The sequence below is a fragment of the Protomyctophum bolini genome (assembly GCF_963924005.1).
Source record: "Protomyctophum bolini genome assembly, chromosome: 13".
NCBI classification, from domain to species: Eukaryota; Metazoa; Chordata; class Actinopteri; order Myctophiformes; family Myctophidae; genus Protomyctophum; species Protomyctophum bolini.
In genome coordinates this window covers 31,745,386-31,769,073 of record NC_137874.1, presented here as the reverse complement: position 1 = coordinate 31,769,073, position 23,688 = coordinate 31,745,386, and the positions used below count along the sequence as shown (strand labels likewise).

The following is a 23,688-nucleotide window of genomic DNA, read 5'->3' as shown; positions in this document are numbered from 1 at the left end:
TAGTGGGTACTGTGCTTACAAATGTTATTTGTCTGTCCTACAGTATACGTTGTCCTGTATTTGTTGGTTCTGGGCTCTGACAGAGCTGTGTAACATTATTTGCCTCTTCGCTTGGCCAGTTCACACTTGTAAAAGAGACTTTAGTATCAATGTGCTTTTACTGGTTAAATAGAGGTTAAATAAAATAAAATAAACTTGAGTCATTCTATATCAGCTTGCATTCCATTCTCTTGCATATTGTACCATTGTGGGGCTTTCTGTAGTTGTGTTTGCAATCTCTGGGTGAGAGGAGAGCTGCGGGATTAGTGTGCCATTGGCTGAGGGGCTTAGTTTCAAAACACGCGTTGAATCACTAGGCCCTGGTGATTCCTCGTGACTAGGGTCAACTTGGGTCAACGTGCAACAAGACATATCCCACCGCAGGGTCAGGGACAACGCTAAAACCGTCTTGACCCTTTGGGGTGGTTAGGATTTTATAGCCCCAATCCAACCCTTGATGCAGAGTGTCAAGCAGAGAGGCACTGGGTCCCATTTTTCTAGTCTTTAGTCTAACCGTCCGGGGATCGAACCTCTACATACACTATCACAATTTAGAGGTTTCACCTTTTTTACAGAATTCACATATACACAAAACAATTCACCAGAAAAGTATATCTTTGTTCCAAATAGTGAGGGCGAACATTTTCCACAAATAGCTGACTTACAAGCTCACACAAGCAAGCTAAGCAACACAACCACGCTGCCAAAGATCCTTAAGGTACCCAGATATGCGGTTGCTGTCCCACACCGTGACAGTAAGTATGACATTTTTAGTAAACAAGAGGTTTCAAAATGTGCACACAGACGTTTAGAACCCCCCCAAAAAACCATCCACAGACACATGCACAGTAACATGCGCTAAAAGATCATACAAGAGGTGGATTTAGTTACAGCCATGGACAATAATAACGATAGATGCTGAATGTTAAAAGCACAAACATGCGTGTGAGAAATTGAATAATATTGTTGAATCTGTTCCTACGTACAGTATTTGGATATCGTTGCTGTCGGGCAGAAACCTCCCATCTCCACAATATGTAAACTTTTTCCATGTTTTCTTTTTCCATAAATGAAGGCCCTACTTCGTCATACTAAGTGTCAGTCAAAAAGTAGCAGAAATAGATGATCTGCAAGCTCTAAATGCGTCGTTTTCAACTTGCAGATCTGCCATTTCTATTTAATCGGAGTTCTGAAAAGTAACCGTTGCTTTGGTGGTCATATGAGGTTTCCACCAGATACCGACGACATACTGTGATGGGTAATGATGCGTACTTTATTATTACTGCGTGTGACATCAGAATGATGCGCTGTGGCTTCTATGATGAAGCACACACTCTCTGGCCGAGGACCAGCAGCCACTGAGGGGGACGGTGACAGCACAGTCCACCTGCTGAGGTCCTCACATGCCTATAGAAACAACACACACACACCACAACATATCTATGTTAGTAGAAACATCGATTAGAAACATCGATTAGAACTAATTATTAGGGGGGATTGGGGTTGACTTGACACACGGAACCAACATTGAGGAGACCAGAATGAATGGGTTCAACTGAACACATTAGGAAGAGTTTCCGGAACCGGTTTATCTCACTGTCAAGAGCTGGTGTGTGTGTGGAGTAAACAAATAATTTGAAAGTAGAAATAAACGGCAGGTTACAACAACAAAAAAATTATCCTCGTTTTGCATCATTTTGGACCATAGCACTATAGCACCATTGGACTATAGCTTTTCATCATTTTTGAGGATTTGAAAAAAGAAATTAAATTTAAAAAACCATGGGTTATAGCCCATGTTTTTAGATTTTTTTTATATCCTCGTTTTTCATCATTTTGGACCATGGGCTATAGCCCATATCGTATGGCATACTATAGCACACCATTTTTCATCATTCTTTAGGATTTTGAAAAAAAAAACGATGGGTTAGCTCATGTTTTTTTCTTCTATGTAATTATTTGTTTCGTCCAAAATATTGTGTGTGTTGTCATGATTTGTCACGACTCGAGTTGGCTTCGTACGACGCTTAAAAGGTCTTTAAATAAATACTTTTTGAAATGTCTATGGGAAAAATGCATTGTGATTAATTTCCTAGGGCCAGGCGTCGTCATACCACAGCTATGGCCGCGCCCATGGCACCCCACCGTGGATTTGTCTATAGACGCTTGACAAAGCAGGATGCACTGCGGTGGGTTTGAACCCCCACCTTCATGGTGGTGGGCAATGGGCAGACAGACACTATACCACCGTGCCACCAAATCACATTTTGAGGGGGGGGCTGTACATATAGAGTGTACCCCAATAACGCTGTCACTGCTGCCCGTACCACAGGGTAGGCAACCTGGCCTGGAAGCTGGCTCCAAGCTCATTTTTGTATTTAATCACCTGGTCGGATTTTTTCGAGGACATCAGAGAACGACAGGGAAACAGAGAGAGGGGGACGACATGTGACATGGAACTGGGGACGCTGTGAGCACGTCTGGGGACATCACAAGTCACAACCATGTTCACCCTCCCACTGGGACTAGAAATGGCACTCTGGTTTCGTTTGTTACGGTCAGAGGATAAGCGCGCTGGAATTTCTGCAGGGGTTGCAGCCCGGAACAGTATTTCTTGCACCATCGGGACGGGAGTCGGCCTAAAATGGTAAATGGTGCATTTATATAGAGCTTTTACATTGTGTACTAACATTCACCCATTCCCTTCACACACACATTCATACACCGATGGCGGAGGAAGCCATGCACAGCACCACCAACCTAAACATCAGGAAGAATTAGGGGTTCAGAGTCTTGCTCAAGGACACTTGGACTTCCACTAACTCTGGGGAAGTCAGGGATCGAACTGCATTGAGAAGGTTCCCAATGCAGTTCGATCCCGGATCCCCATCCAGCTGTTTTACCGGACACTCTACCCCTGAGACACTGCCGCCCCTACCCAGAGCCAGTGCCAATGAGGGGGCAGAAAACAACAAAGAAAGACAAACCTTGAACCTTGGACCCAGTCACATGGTTCATGTAACTCGTTTGTCACTCTAAAGCCCATAGACTCCAATGCCTTTGTCACTCTTGTAGAAGAGCCACCATTGGACTGGCCCCGTGAAGTTAACTGAGCCACCATTGGACTGGCCCCGTGAAGTTAACCGAGTTGTCCTAACTCTCATCTATTACGACTCTGCCCCAACGGCTCAACCGCGCTCACGAGCGCAGCGCGCCCACCCTCTCCAGCAGCCTGTCGTAGTTGGCCCCGGTGAACTGGTCCACCATCTTGCCGTTCTTGTAGAAGTGGAACGTGGGCATGCAGGTGATCTCGCACGCGGCCGCCACGTCCGCAGCCTCGTCCACGTCCACCTTGAGGAAGAGCACGGTCTGGTTCTCGCCCTTCTCCGACAGCTCCTGGAAGCGAGGGGCCATGTGCTTGCAGGGCCCGCACCACGTGGCTGTGAAGTCCACCACCACCAGCTTGGCCCCGGCCGTCTCCAGGATGGCTCGGAAGGAGCCCAGGTCTTCTACTGACTGAACCATTTTAAATACTGATGGACAGCGATATTCTTTGACTGTGCCGGTCGTATGGCTGGACCTTTTATGAGCCCTCCTGCCCCTCGCGGGGGAAACGAGGTCATCGATGGGACGTCACTCGTGTCCAAATATGGCTGGCCTGGTGTTGATTTTCACAGCGAAGTTTGAGTTTGTTTGAGTTTGATCTTGTCATATGAAATGTATTAGTGTTAGTCTAGTTTTAGTTGACTAGATATCATACGATTTTAGACAGTCGACAAAATCCACATAATAGCTGCATGCTCCCATGCGACATGTTGTGAGCTTGTAGATCTGCTATTTGACACCCATTTAATGTGACACCTGCAGAAAATGACTTAGTTCTACTGGATATCTTCTCCACTAGTCCCTCCCTAAAGATGTTGTCTAGTTTGTTGAAATTGAAATTGTCCGTTTTTTTATTGATATTTCATATCATAATGAGAAATACAACGGTAGTCGAACATTTCGCCATAGTTTTAGCTGACGAAATCAACACTAGGCTGTGCGGACACTGGACAGACAAACACAGGAGGACACAGCAACACTAGACCAGTGGTTCCCCATATTTTTTTTGCGAGGTTCAATGCAGGTTGTTTGCTTAAAAGGTTTGAGAACCGACCACTGCTCTCATACATTTCAATGGGTCACCAATGTCAGTGTAACGCCAAGGACGTTCATCGTTTATGTGGAGGGGAATGTTAATATCTTCCCCCGTAGTGGTGGTTTTACATTCATTATTGATTTGGTTACACAGAACAGAATTCCTAAATAATAAATAACGCTTCTAATAGCAGAGGCTTTGTCCTGGTTCTGGACAACTGGCTATCCGGTGGACTCAGTCGACACCGGGCACTGCACTCCCTGTGGTGCTGTGGTGCTGTGGAACGCGTCACGCGTGTGTCACATTTGAAGTCAGTGGGGCGAAGGGTTTCAAATGGACCCTTATAGTGGTCTGTAACTCTGAGAGTGCATTTGGTTCACACACATTTCAACGGGTTGCCAAATTACTATTAGCTTATTTTATGAGGTGGGGATTGTTGTTACTTTCCTGTAACGGTAGTTTTACATTTTGATTCGTTTGGCTACAGAACAGCATGAATAAATAATAAATAACAGCTCTAATCAAACAGTGAAGCACACAGACCATCCCTTCCAGTTCATATGGTAACAGCCAGGAAGAGTGGGCAGCTTGATGTAAAATTGGTTATTTGGTCCAAAATTCTAATATTTGGAAAACAGTCTTCTTATTAAAGTAATGTAAAGTAGCATACATGATTAGAACATTTAATACATTTCTTACCTGTATATCGTCCAGTCATTTTGGGGCATAGTCTAAACAAGTTGGAAGGATCAAATTAAGTTTGATGCATGCATGCACCGTGCATGTTCACAACACGTATATTTTACATTACTAAGACCATTTTTCTAATATTTTAGGGTTTTAATATTTTGGACAAAATAGCCAATTGTAGGTGCCCAGATGTCCATACTGTCTATAGTGCCCAACTATCCTGTATCCTTTGAGAACCCACGTACTACACTACCCCGTAAGGCTATGCTAGCACTAGCACCATTATAGTTCATTCATTAATATAGGTAGTTCACCTGAGGTTCGGTGATGTACACAGCCTTGTCTCCCACAGTGATCAGAACAGAACCGGGCTCAGGGTGTCCTCTAGCAGCAGCAGGAGGACACCTCTCCGGGTACAACGTGCAGAAGGTGAAGCCGCATCTGGAGGTGCTGCTGCGGCGCAAAGTGGTCCTCAGCACCGCGGAGTAGCAGCGGGTGTAGCGCAGCCACAAGTAGATGTAACATAATGTTATGAACATGGTAGAGGACCAGGGCTACAGGGGTCCGAGATGTTTTGGGTCTTCATATCTTCTAGTGGTCGTCGACTGTGACAGCCTTCATGTTGTTGTATCTGCTTCTTCTGGGGGGTTTAATGGTGGGCTACATCCGTTTTGTGTTGTGTTACGGCTGCCCTCTGGTGTGCCGGCCTTTGAAATGCAGCCTACTTCACATAACTGATATTTTTAAATATCTGGAACACCAATCTACAGTAAATTCCTCCAATGTTAATTTAATTAAGAGAATACAAATGGAGCCATGTGTTTGTGTGTCCAGAACACTAAACTAATCCCAAAACAGTCATGTGTACAGTGGTAAAAAGAATGGATGGAATAGTGTTTCATCCAGCTGTTTATATACAGGTGAACGGAAACCATGCAACGATTAGAAATAATTGCAATCCGTCAGTCATGGAAGTCAATAGGAATGGGATCTGTCTAATCTGGCTGAAACTTTGACCAATGAGTCATAGAATCATATCATGGAATAAGATGTCAAGTCTGAGATCCATATGGGAGCCACGTTGTTCCCATGTAGATCTCGCCGCTCACTCTGTACAGTTAGTGCTGCATTCAATGACAGTCCATTCCCGTTGAGCCCAGTTGGTATTGTATCTGTGAACCCTGCCAGAGAATGGCCGCTTTGAGACAGCTGGATTATTTTAGACAAGCCTGGGTACCGAGGCTAGAAGACAAGAGATCCTGGACTACTGTATTGTATACATGCAAAGCTCAATTCAACCTGTCATTTCAAAAACCCTTAGTTTGAAATTAGGCCACAGAGCACCTCAGTGGTTCAAATTGTGTTGTACTGCACCCCAGAACTAAAGGGGAGCACCAGTGGACTACACAAACTGTTCCAAAGCGTGTCAAACATTGTCTCCATGGTGTACAAGTGAAAAGCTCAAGATACACCTGTAAGCAAATATAGCTGATCTACAAGCTCATCTGAAGTTACATTTATTTTTCAATGGTAGCAATTCAGGGCTGGAGCCAGGCTACTAGCTCACAGGTCAATGTCATAACTACAGGACACATGGTCATTTTTGGGGGTGGGTGTAGAATGCCTCCATTGGAAAGGGTGCACAAAGTAAAATGTACAGTGCTTGGTTGTTACGATCCCAAGGCACATGATTTAGGAACCACATTGCTTATAGTTTCCATTAGTCTTGTATAATATAGCAGACTAAAAGGAAACAGTATGGTAAACCAGGTGGTTAAATCTATACATTTTCTGCATAGAGAAATGACATGGCTCCAACTCAAGATCAATAATTCTCAGGGTTCAACCAGCTCACTAGTTTCAAGTGGGCTGGTGTGACATAGGCTCTTTAAGTAGTTTGGGGTTCTGGCGTGATCTTGACCAATAATAAACAGATAGTATAGATGAATAGTTTTGCATTTGTCATTTATTCAAATATAGACAATGTTTGGTTAGTCTACTTCAGACAATAAAAACAGTCATCACTGATGATGAAACTTAGCTAAGGCATGCATATCCAATAAAAACTCATTCATACAACATTCCTGAATCAAGCAAACTACAGAAATATATTGAACCCTTCACAGGAGGGGAATTATATGAATATTTACATGAGGCCTTCCTACATTTTCCCGGGCAACAGTCGCCTAGTGATTAAAATCAAATGCATCTGTGGCAACAGTTACCTTGTGATTAAAATCAAAGCATCTGTGGACTGGGTGGTGCTTGTACCAATTCAAAACATTTAAAATTTAACGAACCCTTGATTAAAACAAATGCCACAGTAGCTTAGTTACTCTAATGGAGCGCAAACTAAAATCTGGCTCAGAACTGTTGAAAATAAAAATGGAACATAGTTCCACCACAAAAAAAACCTGAAATTGTAACCAAGGCTTTAAAAAGAAAAAGAAAAGTGGTCAGTATTAAGGTGCAGGTGATGGCCCAAAACAAAAATCTGAATTCAACCTCAGAGGTTTTCCATCAAGGGAGCAGCCAGGCTCTTAATTGTAGAAGACTGCAGTTGCGGCAGTAGGGCAATCTTCATCAGCTTGCTCCCCGAGTACTTACTCTTGACAGCCTAGTGGAGACAGAGGAAAGGTTAGTATTCGTCGCACAGATTCTCCCACAGATTGCTGCAAGCTATTGTCCAAGTCCATAGAACCACAGAGTAGGGCCGTTTGATAGTTTTGGTAAACTAATTTCTACAAATAGTTTATATAAAAAAATCCCTTTGAGATAAATGACAACTTTTAACCATTATAGAAATGAATTAGAGAAAATGTTTAGGTGCCCACTCTTCCTGTCACAATGTCAAATGCCACTGAATCAGTAGGCCTAATCCTTTTCCACTTTGCTTGTCTCGTCATATAGGGGCCAAGGGAAATATGCCCATATGCTGTAATGGCTTTTAAACTTGTGAAAGCTGAAATGCTTTTATTGTGACAGCAAAGGTTTCTAAAGGTCTCCTGCTTTGTTGGCCGAGGCGATGTTACACAGGCACAATAAGCTATGGGAAGCTAGTTCTCAGTGGCAGCGTTGTTCGAAGTGAACAGTCAAGAGACTGACGTTCACAGAAACATTGTGAGTCAAGGTCGTTAAAATATTTTAACACAATTAACGCCATTTATGCGATAATTTTGACAGCCTTGATTAATACCAATTCTGGCTAAAATGTTTTTCAGCCGAAAGGCTGCCGTGTTAAGTGGTCAGATGGGTTGGTCACAAACTAGTGGTCCCTGATCCATGAGGTTGGGAAGTACCAAGCAAACTGCCAACTCACTTGGAACTTGGTTTTGCCCTCATTGATGACAACTACATTCTTGGCAATACGTTGCATGATGGGCTTGAGGTGCGCTTCGTCGTACGTGGCGTAGTGCTCCTGTGTAGGATTCTGCAACAGATGAGGAAAAACAACTTCAGAACCTGATAAAATTGTCAAGCTCTGTATTAAGCCAAGGGCTCGGCTATAAGACTTGTTAAATGGCAGACCTGCATTGCAAGCTTAAAGATCTGTTACTAGTCAACAATACATACAGGGGTTAGGCAGACTCAAATATGTTACTTCGTTGCAACAAATTGCTTCAATTACAGGTTCTAAGTGTTGGTTTTGATAAGTTTGTGACTGGCCAGTAGTACCAGCCTTAAGCCAAAATATCCATGCCCCCACATTTGTGTCACAATGTCTAAGTGAAGTACATTGAATCTGGACAACTGAACTCACCCATGGCAGGCCATCTAGCAGCAGCTGAGAAAGGTAGAGGGAAGCAGCAGCAATCTCAGACGGCCGGTAGTGGACCATGTCGTAATCTAGGAGTGTCAATTCCATGAAATACTTGGCCAGCGTGTGTCTCTCAACAGTAGACTAGAAAGAAAGACACCGTTGAAAAGCATATAAAATCAATACTTCAGTCATCACAAAGCAGATTTGTCCATCCAGAAGATTCCAGATTGTAAATTTGATTAGTTTTTATCAAGTCTGACTCTCAACAGCAACCAAAAAAAAGGAATCTCCACATGAAGACATTCAAATACCCAACCAAATGTACTTTACAAAGTTACAAAATGTTTATTTGCATCTCAGTCTGGGCACTGAAACCTGATTTTTTTTTCCACAGCCAAAAAAATATGCACGATAATGTAGCATCATGACGTGTTGTGCTCTAGTAGAGCTGCCATTTGGTTGACTTCTGATGAAGCAAACCTAATGCATGCAAATAACAGTGCTCAGTCTTTAAGATCAGTTGACACAAATCCGAGCAGTCTGCAGCCTGGACAAAGCCATAGTGCAAAAGGTCTGATCACTACACCTTCCAGTTCATGTTAGTGAACAAGACTCACGCTTGCAGCCTTGGATGCTCTCCTGAGGAAGTGCAGGGGCAGCGGGCGCCCAAGCTCAAAGTTGAGGCACTTCAGCACCACCTGCTCCATCTCTCTGATCTGAAGTGTTGTGAATGCGTTGTCTGTGATGTAGGCAAAGTCCTGGACCTCTGGGGCGTACATCTCCTCATACTTTGAAGCCAGCAGCATGGCAGTGACCCCAACCAGCTGGAGCTTCTTCCTTGAAACTGGCTGAATCTGTAATGGAGCAGCATGCATCACTTTTCCACTGGCACACAGCCCCCTCATCTAGACCGAGGGGCAAAACATTAAACATTGGAAGTGCTAGTTGGAAATCAAGCAAGGTGCTGCGTACAACCAGTTTCTAAATGTCACAGCAGGATGCTGAGTAACTGAAAGAGTGCGTTCAAACACTTGGCACTTAAAAATAATCACCTACATGGAATTTCTTGACAGAAAGTAGCTCATAACATGTCCATCGTGGATTTTTATGAAACAAGCTAGCAGAAGAGTGGATAATTCAAACTCTCAGTACAGCTGTAATGTTGGAGAGTTAATCATAGAATACAATCAGGTGGGACTTCTTTCTTTGCCAACAAACAATTTTGCACATCACCCTTACTTGGAGAAAGCGGTCCAAGATGGCAACCGTGAGATAAAGAGTCTCCTGCAGCAGCTGGAATCTGGAGTGAACCTGGATCAGCCAGTCAATTAGAAGCGCACGCATGCGTGGTGTGACGTCATAGCCAGTCATGTATTCAGGTCGCACAGCCTGCTGTACCTGTACAAATAAAATATCTCATGACACTGCCGCAAGAAACCGGGTCACATCATGTAGTTAAAAACATGGATTAAAGCAATAAAATGCATACAGGGAAATAATGTTTTAGTCCAAATCCAGTGCGATAGCATGACAAACTATCACTAGTTTCAACACTAATCTTAACAGAACCAATATAAATAACCAAAAATAGGCTATACATGCCAGTGTCATGTGTAGGAGGCATAGAAGACATGCCGACTTAGATTGAATCCAATGGCTGTCGTGGCAACTTCTGGCAAGTACTGAGAACTTTAACCCATGTGCACAAATGCACTCAATTTTAAATAACCAAAAATGGTCGATCTACAAGCTCAATTAGTCTTGTTCAGACTAGAGCAGCCAACATGCCTCCATCCAAATGACTGAAATAATTTGTGGCGACTGAGAACTTGAATCCATGAAAACACATACCTCTAGATCCATCAGATAAGCGTAGATGTCTTTCACATACTCTGAACAAAGCTGGGGCATGTCAGAGTCATCCGCATCGATGTCCTCTACCTTGAGGAGCGCATCAGAGAAGGCCTGGCACAGCTCATCTTCCTCCTTCATGGAAACATCTGCTGGTTCTTCTGGCAGGGTGGAGGGAGCCACTTGAAGACGTGCCTCAAATCGTAGTGGGTCAACGATGGTTACTTTAGTCTTCTGGGTTAAAGTGGTTTTGGCCAATGGTTTTGCCACTCCAGTCTTCTGAGACTAAACAAAATTAAAAAACACAGTCTCAGGGTTACACCAGGTAATTTGTCAGCGGTTTTTGCAACAAATGTGTCCGGGGTCTTCTCATTTGAACAGTTGAGCATTCTCATTTAAAATAAATTACCTCGGTGTTAGTCACCTTGCTTGTTGGAAAGTTGGAAAGCTCTCCCAGTGCAGGTCTCTTTGGACCAGCGACGATGGCCTTCCCCATGAGTGCAGGGTTGTCCAGGTTTCGCCACTGTTCAATTACAAACATTGAAAAACAGAAGTTGAAAATGCACCGTGTAAAAACAACGTTTAAAGTCCGTTGAAAGACCAGCAACGAGGAAACGGGCAACCAAAACGAGGGAGACACACATTTGAACCAACAAAGCGTTGAATTGGTAGTTTGGAAGACAACAATGAGGCACCATACTGTTAACGTTTAACTGGTATGCTGTTGCTAGCTCACCAAGCTAATGTAAAAGGTAGCAGAGCGGTGCGCTGAAGTCCGACGACAAGGAAACGTTAAACGGATTTAAAGTCACGTCAACGATAATAAGTTACAACTGAACTAACGTTAAAAGACGAATGGAAGTGCTTTTTAGCTGTAGTGACCGACGTTTCTCCGACCGTGCACACAACCGCAGCATGCCAACGGCACGACAACAACAAGGTAAACTCGGTCTTCATACAGTTACAAATGTATTACTAATTTCACTCACCGCGGCGTTGCTGCTGAATTCCATCGAGGACATGGTTTGACCAAATAAAACGGTTAAAAACAGAATTAAAAGATATTAAAAGCCTCGATGCCGTTCAGTCTGCAGCAGTGTGTTCAGTTAGAGCTCTCTGTTGAACAAAAAGCGACCGGTTCCGTCAGTTAGTTGGCTGCAGTAGTGTGTTCAGTTGGACCTCTCGGTTGATGAAGAGTGAGTGACTTACTGAGGCTCTGTGCTCGATTCATAAACCCCTCCGTCTCCTCTCATTGGCCAACGGCCCAAGGGACGCGCGCCGCTCATTGGCTGCGAGGGTGAAACGATCCGTCGGGACGTCACGACCGCAGGGTTTACGGCAGCAAATCTACAAGATCACAACGCGTCTCTTTCGCGATGCACCGTGAGCTTGTAGATCTGCTATTGTATATATATATATATATATATATATATATATATATATATATATATATATATATATATATATATATATATATATACAGTATATCTCCCATACATATTACATTTAATAAGGCTGCATATTGTATTTGGGTATTCATTATTTAATTGCATAGATATCCACCAAAATCTGGTACTTTAAGTTGCATAAATTGCATAAATTACTTGTAAATGAAATTACCTCTTAGATGAAGTAATTGGATTGATTACTTTCCATGCTTGATTGGGTTGTACTGTAGAACTTGTGTACACTCACTGTACAGTATGTCTAGTCTATGGTGTCTATAGGCCTATACTGCCAATATAGATGGACTGAGGACCGAAACATCCGCTATATATCATCTTATTTTTACCATGTCACTTTTTACACTAGTGCAAGTATAAGACAATATTAGATGTGTGCATCCAAAGAGTGCCAATGTTCATTTGTCATAGACAGACAGACAGACAGACAGACAGACAGACAGACAGACAGACAGACAGACAGACAGATACATGCAATGTGCATGCCTACTTTCTTGCTTATGGGCTATGCTGGCCTCTCGCACCTGTCTTCAGCCCTAGAAAGCCTTGCGTTTAGAGCACACACATTTTCTATATTTTATCTTTCTACTCTAGATTAAAGCTGGTCTGACTTTGAGCCCTTATCTTTTCAGCTCCACCTCCTGTTGATCTTAGTTAAGGATTTACTCAAATACATTCATAATAATCTCAGTAGTGAAGTGAAGTATTAACTACAATTTTGTGGTAGGTCTACTTTTACAGTACTTTATTTACATTTAATTTCTTTTATACTTTTGAAACTTTTACTGAAGTCTGAGTGTACTGTATGCACTTTACATTCCAAGGATTGTAGCTTATATAGCCTGGACCTAATTTTATTGTTAAAAAGCTAATATTCACATAGCCTACTACACGGATACATTCTTAAAACTAGAAATGCACTGTCGAGCTGCCAACTTGCAGCAGAGCGTGCCATGAGGTGCTCTCACAGTCCCCACTGCTGGTACGACTGCTGCTCTGTAGTCTGCATGAGTCCTAAAGCTCTCTGCTGCTGTCTAGGTTTGAAATACAGTGGTCCCTCATTGCTCGGGTACACCGACATACACACATAATAATACCCAGCCGATACATAAATACATACCCCCTATTGACCTTATACCAATTTTGAAATGTACTTTAGTTACGTCATCGAGAACAGTGGTTTCTCATTGGCTGTCGGAATGTACCGACATGCATACATACTTGGTCCAATGGTCCCTGATTGGCCGAGCGACGATACCGACATACGCAGCCGATTACAGTATTTGCATTCTCTGCTTGCACAAGTAATGAACACATGCGCCCCGGGCCGGCCTATAGCGGTCTGGGCACCTAGGCTATAATGAACACATGTGCCCCGGGCCGGCCTATAGCGGTCTGGGCACCTAGGCTATAATGAACACATGCGCCCCGGGCCGGCCTATAGCGGTCTGGGCACCTAGGCTATAATGAACACATGTGCCCCGGGCCGGCCTATAGCGGTCTGGGCACCTAGGCTATAATGAACACATGCGCCCCGGGCCGGCCTATAGCGGTCTGGGCACCTAGGCTATAATGAACACATGTGCCCCGGGCCGGCCTATAGCGGTCTGGGCACCTAGGCTATAATGAACACATGTGCCCCGGGCCGGCCTATAGCGGTCTGGGCACCTAGGCTATAATGAACACATGTGCCCCGGGCCGGCCTATAGTGGTCTGGGCACCTAGGCTGGTAATGCAGCATGTCCTGATCCCACCGACCTTTGCTGCGTGTCTTTCACCCCATCTCTTTCCCTGTTTCCTGTCAACCTACTGTACATCCATCAATAAAGACAAAAATCCCCCAAAAATATAAAAAAAAATAATAATAATGAGCACAAGCACATGCGACAGTTCTAACTAAAGAAATCATGCCATGGATGCACCTGGGACGTATCCTCAGTGATGTATCCCAAGGTCATCAGGGTTTTGGATCTCTCTAACATCATACCCCTCACTCAGGTGACCTTGTGACATCACGTGACATAGTAAATGCAACCTGGTGTCGCAATTAAGCCCATATAGGCTATGGAGATCCCTGATGTCATCGATATTGGCCAGCAACTCTATACATGATCTGACCTCAAACCTAAAACCCTATACATATATATATACGTATGTCAGAATCTGTTCTGACATTCCATTTGTTGATCCCTTCCTCATCCATCCTTCCTCTTCGATGTCTCCCTTTTGACTGATACCTGTCCATTTAAACTCTTAAGCGGGCCTGCCCCAAAGTTATTAATGCTGCCCGGCAACCGGCGAAAACTATAGAGTTCTGATTCTGAACAGGCCCGAAAATGATAGCCCGACCTCGAGGTCGCTTCTCGTCCCCAGGCGTCTTACTGGTACTGTATATGTCAATGTCATGACTGTTATAAAGATTAGTTTAAAAAAATACATATACATTTATTTATGAGTTCGAAAGTTATTTTCGAAAACATGGTGCACATTGTAAACTAAAGCATTTAAATAATTTGTGGAATACGAATAAACTACGAATAAATACTACTTTTACTCAAGTAATTTCATTGAACTCAGGACTTTTATTTATCACAGAGCCTTCTGATATGCCCCCCACCACTTTTCCCCATACTGTATATGTTTTTCCCTTTTTTATATGACCGATGAATGATTTCCTGTGCTTAATTTTTACGTCTTTAAATGTTCTGATGAATTGAAAATGGAGGACCCTTTAGTGTTTTTTGTTTTCATCGTTTCGTCCTCGAAGTAGCAGTCTTTGTATTGACTTGAAATAAAAAATGTCAATCAATCAAATCAAAGTCCATTTCAGTGGTGCCGCGTGTCCCACCGGGGCCTCCGTAGAAACAAGGTTTTTTTTTAGACACCAACTCATTTCCGCATTCTGCACTCCATTCTGTAAACGTACAATGAGGTGGACGGCTGTGCGCCGACGAGGCGAGTACATCTACAAACAAATACATGTTATTCACAGCACCTACTCCTAAAAAGTACATGTTTATATTACACGTTAGAAAATTAACTCTAATGCCGTGCTTTTAGTTAGGCTTGTCGTTTCGCGCGCACTTCCGGTCTTTGTTGTTGTCGTTGTGGGTAAAAGTTCGAGCGAGGGGGAAAAAAAGATTGTTGTGGACTGTTTTGTTTATCTGACTGTAGTCTAAAAAAATAGACTCTCGTGGATGTATTTTTATCGATTCTGACAATTGTCAGAATCGATACAAAAATACATCCACGAGAGTCTAAATCTTTAGGCTAGACGCCACGAGCACACACCAGGCAGCCGCCCACCCACTTTGGATCTAGAACAGATGTGGTGCTGGTGGTGTGTGTGTGTGTCACGCAGGAATCGGCGACCTTATCGAATGAATGCTGTTGTGTTGCACAACAAACAAACCCCATTCAGCAGCAGCCCAACGTGACAGCATTTCACATGTTTCTCTGCGGTCACACATATCCGTGGTACTTGGGTGCAAAAAAAGAAAATAAGTGACCTCTGGGTTATTTTAAAGCATGTGCGTGAATCAGTAACTTATGACGAATCTTTCTTCTGTCATAGGGGTGTTAATACTAACCGTGTCGTGGTGACATTCGTTTTTAAGGCCAGAATGTACTGTTAACTGTGTTCAGAACTTGTTATGTTGTCACATCGCAGGTAAAAGACGTGGGCGAAATCGATGTGTCGCTCAAAAGCTGTTACTTTACCTGTTGTGTTTTACCTGTTGTAAAAACAGCACATGTAGTGTTAGCCGCAATTTGCAACACTAGATTTTTTTTTAATGGGATGAATCAATCTAGAGTTGCAATACCCTCCATTGACATCCCATTGATCCAAATTGCATTTCCGATCTCCTTGTATTAAACTACGTACGTTCAACTCGCCACCATTGAAGCTGTAGGGAAAACTTTACTTATGCTCTTTCAAACTGCAAAGTGTTTGTTTCATAAAAATCTACAGTAGACATGTTATGAGCTACTTTCTGCCAAGAAATTCTGTGCCGTGATATTTTGTTTTTTATCCAAGTGTTGGAGTTAGGAAGCACTCGTTTTTATTATTCTTAAAATCTTCCAATCCCCAACAATTAGAAAAAATAATCACTGATGATTATTATGTCTGTGTGTAATTCACTAGTGAATACCAAAACATAAACACGCTTGAAAACTTGTGATGTGACTATGTGATTCTGTCTTGTCTCTGTCAATCTATCTTTCTGTCTATATGGAACTGTGCTTGGGCGTACAGCCGAACACACTCCCCAATAATAATTAAAAAAAACCTCTCCTTCTTTTCCACAGCCTAATGTTCGAGATATGTCCGTGACCATGTTCGTTATTTCAGAAAAAATGCAGTCAGACTCAGACTCCGAGCCCGAATATCCGGACTCAGACGAGCTCAAACAACGATTGAACTCTGTAAGTTTTGGGATGCTTAACTGTCGGTTTTCAAGGGCCAATTTGCATGATATGTGTGTGGATGAAAGGCCAAAACGTTTCAAAACAATGCCTGTCTGTGTATGTGTGAACAGGGCCCTAATGATTGTACTAGTCCAGTGGTTCCCGAACTTTTTCGCTTTAAAAAAATATATATTTTTGATCCTTTTCATTCATCAAAATCCATTTGAAAAATCACACCTGTGTGAACTGAGCGATGCAGACTGCTCAACTCTGTAGAACTCTGCAGCTGGCTGGCTGCAGAGTTCTACTGCTCAGTGTGAATGGCCCTTTAGGCTGCGCAGCAGTGTGACCTCAATCAGCTGCAGGGGTCAATGGGTCATACCCCAGACAGACCTACATACACACACGGCCGGTCATTGGAGTGGTTAGGCACCACTCAAAAATGTTGGATCTAGGGGGCACGGTGGCACTTGGCACAGTTGGTAGTGCTGTCGCCTCACAGCTAGAAGGTCCTGGGTTTGATTCCCGCTCAGGACGCTGTGGGTGCTGGCGGCGTGTTTCCTCCTCCGCGTCATCAGTGCCCATACCCGAGGGTTGGCGAAAGGGCCTTTCTGGAGTTTGCATGTTCTCCCCGTGTCCCCTAGGGTAGGTACCCTCACAAAGAACATGCAGTAATCCTGGTCACTAAACTGCCTCCCCCTGGCCAGCCTGAGTTCAAGTCCGTTGCTCTCCCCATGTCCCTCATATATGGGGACTAGGTTGGCGGAGGGTGTGTAGAGCCCAGGATCACATTGGATTGTTTTAAATTGATAATTACGAGATTTGATTATTTGCCCTCGAGATCTGCGACACAAGCTGCCTCCACTGCATGGTCTCTGTTGCTCATTGCCACACCAAGTTCATTCACAGTCAGTCCTGTGTCAGAACATCTGTAAATGTGAGTGGTCTTGTTCCTCTTGATGGGCAGGGTAGTCTCCACAGAAGAATATCCGAAATGACCTTGTAGGTCTGCTATTTTTGAAAAATCATAAATATAGTGCAAATCTTTGAATATTCTTTTAGAGCCAACGTTTTTAACTCAAATCTTTGCTTCTGGCTGGTCCCTGGAACAACATATTTTGAGATGGGGTCGGAGGCCAATTTCATATAATCTTTTGGGGTCCTTGACATGAAAATGTTTAAGAATAGAAACATTGGTTTATTGAGTGGTGCTAGGAAGCTGTGTGGGTGGGTGGGTGGCTGGCTGGGTGGGTGGATGCGTCTGAGCACGAAAACAGCATGGCTGTTTTTCACCACCTGTGCGCAACCTAACACACACGCACATATTAACTAACTATATATGGTGATTTTGGGTGTGCCAGTACAGTACAGTAGAAGGTACAGTAAAGGGACCAGCACAGGGTAACTGTCATTTCTCAACCGTTTCGGACGCGGGGCGTCCCGCCGGAATCGGGCCGGCACCCTGGGTTTGTTCGTGTGGGTCTGGACCCCCCCTCTGGGGACACCCGCACCGAGTTGCACCACTCACTTCACACGGGTGTGATTTTTCAGAAAACTGTCAGGATTTAGTAATAGAAGGCCCGTCCTCGGGTCTAAATGGGACTAAAGAAGGATACGTTCCACACAGCCTTTGAACATGTTGTTCTTGGTAGCTCTTGAGATGTCTGACTGACTGCCATATAATATGTAGCTTATTGCTACGTACTAGTCATGCTCCTATTCGTAGAATAGGAGCTCCAGGTCTTTTCTTAGATATGGAGAAAACCGGTATGAAAAAACTGCAATGTAATTCACTAGAGTTCTCAACGGGCCTGATACATTTTGGGCCCGTCCAACAAGCATAAACGCATTCTTCAGGTGGGGGTTAGATTCTCTAGTTGACTCTTTTAATTCCAAGGACCTCCATAATGCTGAGAGTGTACAAATGGTTCCCTTTGTACACAGACTTACAGACCAATGAGGGTCCAATTTGACCATTGTCCCTTTTCAGCTCGGGACCCCCTGAAACCCCTCCTTAGTTACAAAATAATGTGCCCGGCCTGACATCGCTGGCTGACCAGTTCTGGCCTTCGTGCTGCCCGTTGCCTAACACTGATTTAGACCATTAAACCCATTTAGACCTGAGGACGATTCTACAAATGCCTTCAAAATCCTGACAAAAATAGCAGACCTACAAGCTTGTAGCACCGAGTGCCGCGCTACGAGCTTGTAGATCTGCTATTTTCACTAGCTAAAGACCCCTAAAGTATTAACATAATGCTTAAAACACCAAAAAGGGTTCCCGCCCATAAGAAGTATTATGAATGTGATGGTAAATGCCATCACTAGTTATACGATTCTGAAATATGAGCCCAAACGGAACCATAATTGTACCTAGAACAAAATCTGTTACAGTGCACAGTATTATTATTATGAACTATACTGTACAAAATGATGATGCCTTGTCCATAGGTGTTGCTTAAAATGTCCTGGTAAAGTCATGGACATTTCTTAAAGAGTGAGAGCACTGACTGCCCCGGTGATGCTGTACACAATATCTTTACAATAATATGCTTTTAAATACATTTGTCTGTTTCATATATTTGATGAGTCACCCATTGTACTCTCTTGTTTTAGATTTATGGTGGTGAGCGGCCAGTTGTGACCATCAATCCTTCAGGTAAGGAACTACTGGTAAATTCGTTTTGGAACCAAACCCTATTGGGTTCCATTTGTACACTCAGAGTTCCAGAGCTGGAAGGGTCCATTTGGAACTCTGAGGGTCCCTGCACCCCACTTTGAGAACCACTGTCCCAGATTGTTAAATGTTTTATATTTGTGTTTCTCTGTAGAAAAGGTATACGACCGGTGGAACAACATCCCTCACAAGGTGAAAAAGGAGGCTGGCCAGCTGATGAAAGTCTGTACTTTCTGGTATCCTATCCTGCTCCAGCCCCAAGAGACCAACAATACAACCCGCTGGGCAGTGCAAGTGGGCTTTATAGACTCAAAGTAAGTCCTGCAATATACTATGACTTGAGTCAATACTATGACTTGAGTCAATACTATGACTTGAGTCAATACTATGACTTGAGTCAATACTATGACTTGAGTCAATACTATGACTTGAGTCAATTCGTAAATTAATTAATGCCCTGCTTGATCATACGAAAGTAGAAGATCCACAAGCTCGAAATGCGCTTTGAGCTGAGTCTATGGACTTTTAATGTTTGCTTTTTTAAGCAGTGATGTCATGTGGCAGCCACAGTGGGTCCCCTCACTTCACACAAGTATGATTTATTTTATTCTAAACCTGAAAAGTAACAGTTTTGGACATATGAGACAATACTGTATGCGTTTCGACCACAGACCGCCATTTGTTAGCATATTTTCATCTCTGAATCCCAAATCCCTATTTTTTGTTTTTTTTAAATAAAGAAAGAAATGAACAAATCATAATAATACAGACTCCACAGACATTTAAAAACAAGATGTTAATGTCAGGTGTTTATTGTCACACATGCCATGCCTAGGCGAGGCACATCAACTCATTGTTTGACAATACAATGGCTGCAGGTACAGAGGAATTAGTTGGAACGTTTATTCCGCCTCACCTCCTGGCCGGAAAGCAGCTACTGGAGTGACAGCGTTGATATTCACGGTGTAAACTGTGTAAAGGATGAGAACAGTCTTGAGAGCTAAAACTGGCCTAATGTTGCAGCTGTGAGGAGTATAGAACTGGCCTTATCTTGCAGCTGTGAGGAGTATAGAACTGGCCTTATCTGGCAGCTGTTAAAATTATTGAATTGACAGTTTGGTTTCTGACTTGCTTATAAACTTACTGGCCACTTTGACGATTTGGTTTAAATCACTCATTCTTATCGTCGTGTCCGCGTCTGCAACTGTGACTGTGAGAGTGCATTAATGGAACCAAATGGACCCTTACAGGTCTGCAACTGTGAGAGTGTACTGTACTAATGGAACCAAATGGACCCTTACAGGTCTGTCTGCAACTGTGAGTGTACTAATGGAACCAAATTGACCACTTCAGGGCCAGTTATACGCACGAGTTGAATTAACACAGACGACTGTACAATGTAAATTGGCATCCCAAGATTTAAAAAGGAAGCCTAACGCATGTCACTCACTCCGTTTACTCAACATTTGAAAATGTTTGGGTCAGAGGCAAAGATTTCCGTTAAAAATGTTTGCTTAAAAAAAAGAAAAGAATACCAAGATGTTTCAGTGTCGCACTCTATTTGTGAATAGTCAAGGTATAACATTTGGTTAAAGATGTTAAAAGGATTGTGACGCCAACTAATGCCTGTCTCTCCCATTAGCCAATTTTAATACAATAGGGTGTCATTGCCACCCCTCCCAATTGTCGAAAATAACTTGATTGTATTTGTATTCCTTTCAAGTCATAAGAATGATCTCACTGTGAAGCGGCTGTACAAGATTGAAACCTTGGAATCAATTCTGACAGCGCTGGAGAAGGGATGCGTAAGTCTTTAATTGATATATAAATTTGACTGAGGGACTGCCATTTTTTTGTGGTTTTTCTCATGTTATATGAAAGCAGGGAATCATAGCTTCAAATTGACATATTGGTTGTTCAGTTTGACCCACCAGTTTGGGAGATATGGCTTATAAAGTAATGTCTTGCAGAAAACAGCAAGTTGAGAAAACAGGCTTGCAAGTTTTACTTCTGTGGTCTCTAACATTACACCTAGCTACATGTTTAAGCATTTATTTCATATGTACTACATATGTATCAGCTCTGACACTTATTTCAAACATGCTCTAGTCTGCCTGTGCTATTAACTCATTTTTGAGTTGATAGCACGATGGCAGGCTCTCAGTCAAATCTGGTTACATATGTTGTCCGGAAAACGGAGCAGGTTGGAGGCGTGGAGCAAGGGGGACAGCCGCTCCTCGCTCCAGGGAGTATGTTGGAGGCGTGGAGCAAGGGGGACAGCCGCTCCTCGCTCCAGGGCGCTGTTGCCACACTCGCTATCTGCTCATGTTGATCCACGCTCCCCCCGCGCTCCATAGCTTATCTTCATGTGTGCTCCGCTCAGACCCCACACTCGGGAGCAAAAGAATAATAATGCACTGCGTTGTCGGACGCATGCAGCGAACATGTGCCTCCGTGTCTGTCCATGCTCAAACATGTGGTGCACGGCCCCCGACCGGAACGGTCTTTTTTTAACCCTTTTAAGAAAATTGACAATGCCGCCTGACGGCTAGATACGATTTTTATGCACAGGCCATTGTACAATACGATTCACAATACAGAGGATACAATATGCATCGTAAATTATATTGACTGACACCACGGCGCTTATTCAGGGCGTAAAGCTGTGACTCCGCCCACCCCCGGGGGAAGTGGTGATTTGCTCTCGTTCAGTGCAATGCGATTTGCGGCATTTCCAAAACAATATTGCGCAGAGTAGCGATTATCAAACGTATTTGCAATGCCTTACGTTTAAAGATCTGTTGCCCGTGGACAAGGCACGCTACCTCCGCAAGTTGGATATTATCGGCATGGATGTTTGTCCGTATGTGATTAAGGATTGGACCAAGTTGCATTGACAGCCATAGAAAATTCTTACCCCGGGCTAAAACCGGATGTGACATTTATGGGCGTTCCTGTCTAGAGTGGTGTCAGACGTTGATTTTGAATAATGACTATGTCCTACAGAATTCATTCCAAGAGCTCTTAAGTTCTTTATTATTCTGTACAGAAAGTACATTTCAGGTCCACTGAGATTAATTACAAAAATATGATGTGCTTAAATGGGGCTTTTATGTTCTCTTGTATTTTTTGTGTTTTTGGGACAATTATAGCAATGATTTGTGTTATGTGACACCATAGAGGTTTATTTTTCAAAACGGCGTCATGCCGTTATAAAAAACGATAGCCTTTTATTCATATTTATTTTAGAACAGACCTAATCTCTCAACATCACAGAGGGCAACACAATGTGTGGACATCCTGGATTGCAACTTTAAGAATAGCAGATCAGAGTAAAAGTCATATTTTCCCGGCACCCCGAGCTTCTATTCTGAAGGAATCCCGGCACTAATTGTGTTCATCTCGCTGTCTGTTCCTGTGAACATATTGTGCTGTTGTTTATGCTCATCAAAGTGTTTATGTGTGTGTGTGTGTGTGTGTGTGTGTGTGTGTGTGTGTGTGTGTGTGTGTGTGTGTTCCAGTACAACATGGACCAAACCAAGCATGCAGTCTTCATAAGCAACAAGTTTAACTTGGTAAGTTGGTTCCCTTAACCGGTTCTCAAAGTCCCAGGGGTCCTTGAGGCTGTTCCAGCAAAATGAGGAACATAAACTGTTTTGAACATTTTGACAAATGTAGACAAATCTTCTCTTATGATGTTCCCTCGGCCTGGCATAACATTTTCCAATTGGGTCTGCCACCCCTAAACCCCCATACCTGTAGTGTAAACATTAACATGAAATGGTTTGAGGACCTCTACATTAAATGTTTGGATTGGGTCCAATTATCTGATATATTTTTTAATTTGTAAAGTCTGCTCATCAAGTCTGGCCATTGTGGCAGAATCAAATGTATTTGAATTCAGTCTATTGATATGCTGAAAATCCAGAACACTGCTTTTTAACAGAAACGGACTAGTTGTAAGTGAAATGTGATTTAAGCTGCTTGTCCAAAATATGAATGATCATTAATATGGTATGCTCATACCACCAGAACATGCCTGGGCATGTTTTTACTGCACAATGAAATACAGTACGTTTCCTTCTACTTCTCTATATGGTAATAAACTAAACTAAAAAAAAACCTTATTTCATGTCCTAGTACGCAATGTAACCAAAGTATTTTTAAGTTATGAGACTGGAAAATGTAGCTTAATTTCCAGTTTACCGTTAACTACACAACATCGTTGACATTGCCAGAGCTTTGTGGCAATGCTCTGGCATTTAATTAATTACAGGGATAATTAATAAGCTCCTCCCCCCTGGGGGCTGTTATGGCCGATAACCAATGTCGATATGATCTCATTCTGTATTAAAAATATATATTTTTGCCATGCTGAATTTACTCTGAATTAAAAAATGTTCCAACTTGTTGACTCTTTTGAAAGCTTCCCCAGAAAACACAGACAATCACAAAAGTATTTTTCAGGCTTTTTTTCTTGTTTTCAACAAAATTATTATATAATAAAATAAGGCCAATATCGTCCGATACCGATGTGTTGGCCGATTAATCTCCCATCACTAAAAAGGACACTGAAATTTGCATGTGGCAAAAACATATCTGGCACACAATATCTGGCAGTCCAGATGGACAGATGGACCTTGTACAAGAAGAACCA

The 23,688-nt window shown here is 42.9% G+C and overlaps 4 protein-coding genes across 7 annotated transcripts in view; 1 reads left to right on the top strand and 3 right to left on the bottom strand.

Annotated features, from left to right (window-relative positions):
- The window catches only part of hlcs (holocarboxylase synthetase (biotin-(proprionyl-CoA-carboxylase (ATP-hydrolysing)) ligase)), a 53,039-nt gene extending 47,539 nt beyond the window's left edge, over positions 1 to 5,500 (bottom strand). For 2 of the 3 annotated variants that reach the window (XM_080780955.1, XM_080780956.1), the window contains exons 1-2: positions 5,185 to 5,500; positions 1,312 to 1,446 (exon numbers count right to left, since the gene is read on the bottom strand). In XM_080780955.1, coding sequence (XP_080637081.1) covers positions 1,312 to 1,446; positions 5,185 to 5,409 — 360 coding nt within the window. In that variant the 5' untranslated portion in view covers positions 5,410 to 5,500. The remainder of the gene's footprint in view (positions 1 to 1,311; positions 1,447 to 5,184) is intronic. The other variant, XM_080780957.1, reaches the window with a different exon arrangement.
- LOC308327057 (thioredoxin-like) lies at positions 3,238 to 3,564 on the bottom strand (the record flags this gene model as incomplete). Its single annotated transcript, XM_080780196.1, has 1 exon — positions 3,238 to 3,564. One exon carries the CDS (start codon positions 3,562 to 3,564, stop codon positions 3,238 to 3,240), a length of 327 nt encoding a protein of 108 aa, XP_080636322.1.
- Positions 5,501 to 6,865: 1,365 nt separating the features above from the next.
- LOC308326586 (G2/mitotic-specific cyclin-B2-like) lies at positions 6,866 to 11,596 on the bottom strand. The gene is made up of 8 exons (XM_080779528.1): positions 11,471 to 11,596; positions 10,891 to 11,004; positions 10,482 to 10,766; positions 9,870 to 10,028; positions 9,248 to 9,484; positions 8,631 to 8,771; positions 8,190 to 8,300; positions 6,866 to 7,487 (listed from the first exon to the last, which is right to left on the bottom strand). Exons 1-8 carry the CDS (start codon positions 11,501 to 11,503, stop codon positions 7,377 to 7,379), a joined length of 1,191 nt encoding a protein of 396 aa, XP_080635654.1. The 5' UTR covers positions 11,504 to 11,596; the 3' UTR covers positions 6,866 to 7,376.
- Positions 11,597 to 14,844: 3,248 nt separating this feature from the next.
- Positions 14,845 to 23,688, top strand: part of ttc3 (tetratricopeptide repeat domain 3) — a 42,541-nt gene continuing 33,697 nt past the window's right edge. For both annotated transcript variants that reach the window (XM_080779982.1, XM_080779981.1), the window contains exons 1-6: positions 14,845 to 14,899; positions 16,256 to 16,372; positions 18,971 to 19,013; positions 19,186 to 19,345; positions 20,755 to 20,836; positions 22,553 to 22,606. In XM_080779982.1, the coding sequence (XP_080636108.1) occupies positions 16,271 to 16,372; positions 18,971 to 19,013; positions 19,186 to 19,345; positions 20,755 to 20,836; positions 22,553 to 22,606 (441 nt within the window). In that variant the 5' untranslated portion in view covers positions 14,845 to 14,899; positions 16,256 to 16,270. The remainder of the gene's footprint in view (positions 14,900 to 16,255; positions 16,373 to 18,970; positions 19,014 to 19,185; positions 19,346 to 20,754; positions 20,837 to 22,552; positions 22,607 to 23,688) is intronic.